Source organism: Agrilus planipennis, unplaced genomic scaffold (assembly GCF_000699045.2).
Source record: "Agrilus planipennis isolate EAB-ADULT unplaced genomic scaffold, Apla_2.0 scaffold62, whole genome shotgun sequence".
NCBI classification, from domain to species: Eukaryota; Metazoa; Arthropoda; class Insecta; order Coleoptera; family Buprestidae; genus Agrilus; species Agrilus planipennis.
In genome coordinates, this window is record NW_020438875.1 from 1,237,429 (window position 1) to 1,238,662 (window position 1,234).

General features: G+C 30.6%; 1 protein-coding gene across 1 annotated transcript in view; it reads right to left on the reverse strand.

Annotated features, from left to right (window-relative positions):
* LOC108734512 overlaps window positions 1-608 on the reverse strand; it is a 12,658-nt gene extending 12,050 nt beyond the window's left edge. The window contains exons 1-2 of the mRNA XM_018466100.1: window positions 530-608; window positions 421-474 (exon numbers count right to left, since the gene is read on the reverse strand). Of these exons, the coding sequence (XP_018321602.1) occupies window positions 421-474; window positions 530-586 (111 nt within the window). The 5' untranslated portion in view covers window positions 587-608. The remainder of the gene's footprint in view (window positions 1-420; window positions 475-529) is intronic.
* Window positions 609-1,234: the final 626 nt, after the last annotated feature.

Here is a 1,234-nt window from a genome sequence, read left to right on the forward strand (position 1 = left end):
AACCTCAAAATACGTATTGCATATATGCGTTTGTGTTTGTTTGTTTTGATTTGTAATTCCTTTACGAAGTTTTGTATGGTGTATGCGTAGTTTTTAACAAAACTAAATCAAAATTCCATATTCGTCCGCTCGTAATAAAATTGTATTTTTCTGATGTTTAGCAATTGGCTAACTAATACAATAGTTTAACCCAATTTTTTTTTAAATAATTCTATAATATACAATCTAAAGAAACTTCACTTCTTACGCGTATACATTAATACACGCTCGTCCCCTTTTTTAGGTTATATTGGCATCATTACTATATTTGGAGCAACTCTATGGAAAATGTAACAAATTCCGGTTTTACCGATTCATAAATTAATTATATTATTATTATTTGAAAATAAAAACAATTTTTATTGAAAACATTTAACTTACCTGTGAGTAATCTACGTCATCTGTTAAGTTTTCACTTTCTTGTGCAACTGGTACCTGAAAAAGACATGTTTTTTCCGACGAACTTTCCATTTTTGTTTAAATAACTTACCGTTAAGGCCCCTGCGAAAGTGATGAACAAAACCACTAAATACCTCACGATGTTCATAATTGCTATCGGTTAACTGTTAGTGTTCGTTTAATATTCACTAACGTGTGCCAAGGTATATATCTTAAACAACCCCTCTCAAAACAAATCAGATGTGTTCCAAAATGAGAAATTTTGTGTACTTAGGTTGTTAGCACACCACATCCTCGAAAATGACCTACTGCGATACCACAAATTGGCTTTTGTTTGGCGTTTAATGTTTGGTCCGGAACAAGAAACAAGTAGGTACTCAAATACTTTAATCGAGAAGTAAACCTTCTTGTCCAAACATACCGTTTAAGGCCGCTATATTTACCATCAAGTCTATTAATTATGCTTTGTATGTGAATAACACGACACCAACTTATTAGATTATTACTTAGAAAGAACAAAAGCATTAGACATTAGTAGTAGTACATTGTAAGAAATGCTGAGCAAACTGGAAGAAAAATTAGTTTCATATTTGATATCCATAGAATATGATATAATTTAAGATTTAAGAAAAAACAAGCAAACCTGGGCAGAAGATTCTTTTAATTAAATTTTACAATCTGCGCACAAACGTTTTGCCTTAAGGTGTTAGGCTTCCTCAGGGTGAAATTTTAAAATCAAATAAATATTCTCATCCTTAGCTAATAAAATAATTATATTCCTTAAATACTTAAATAT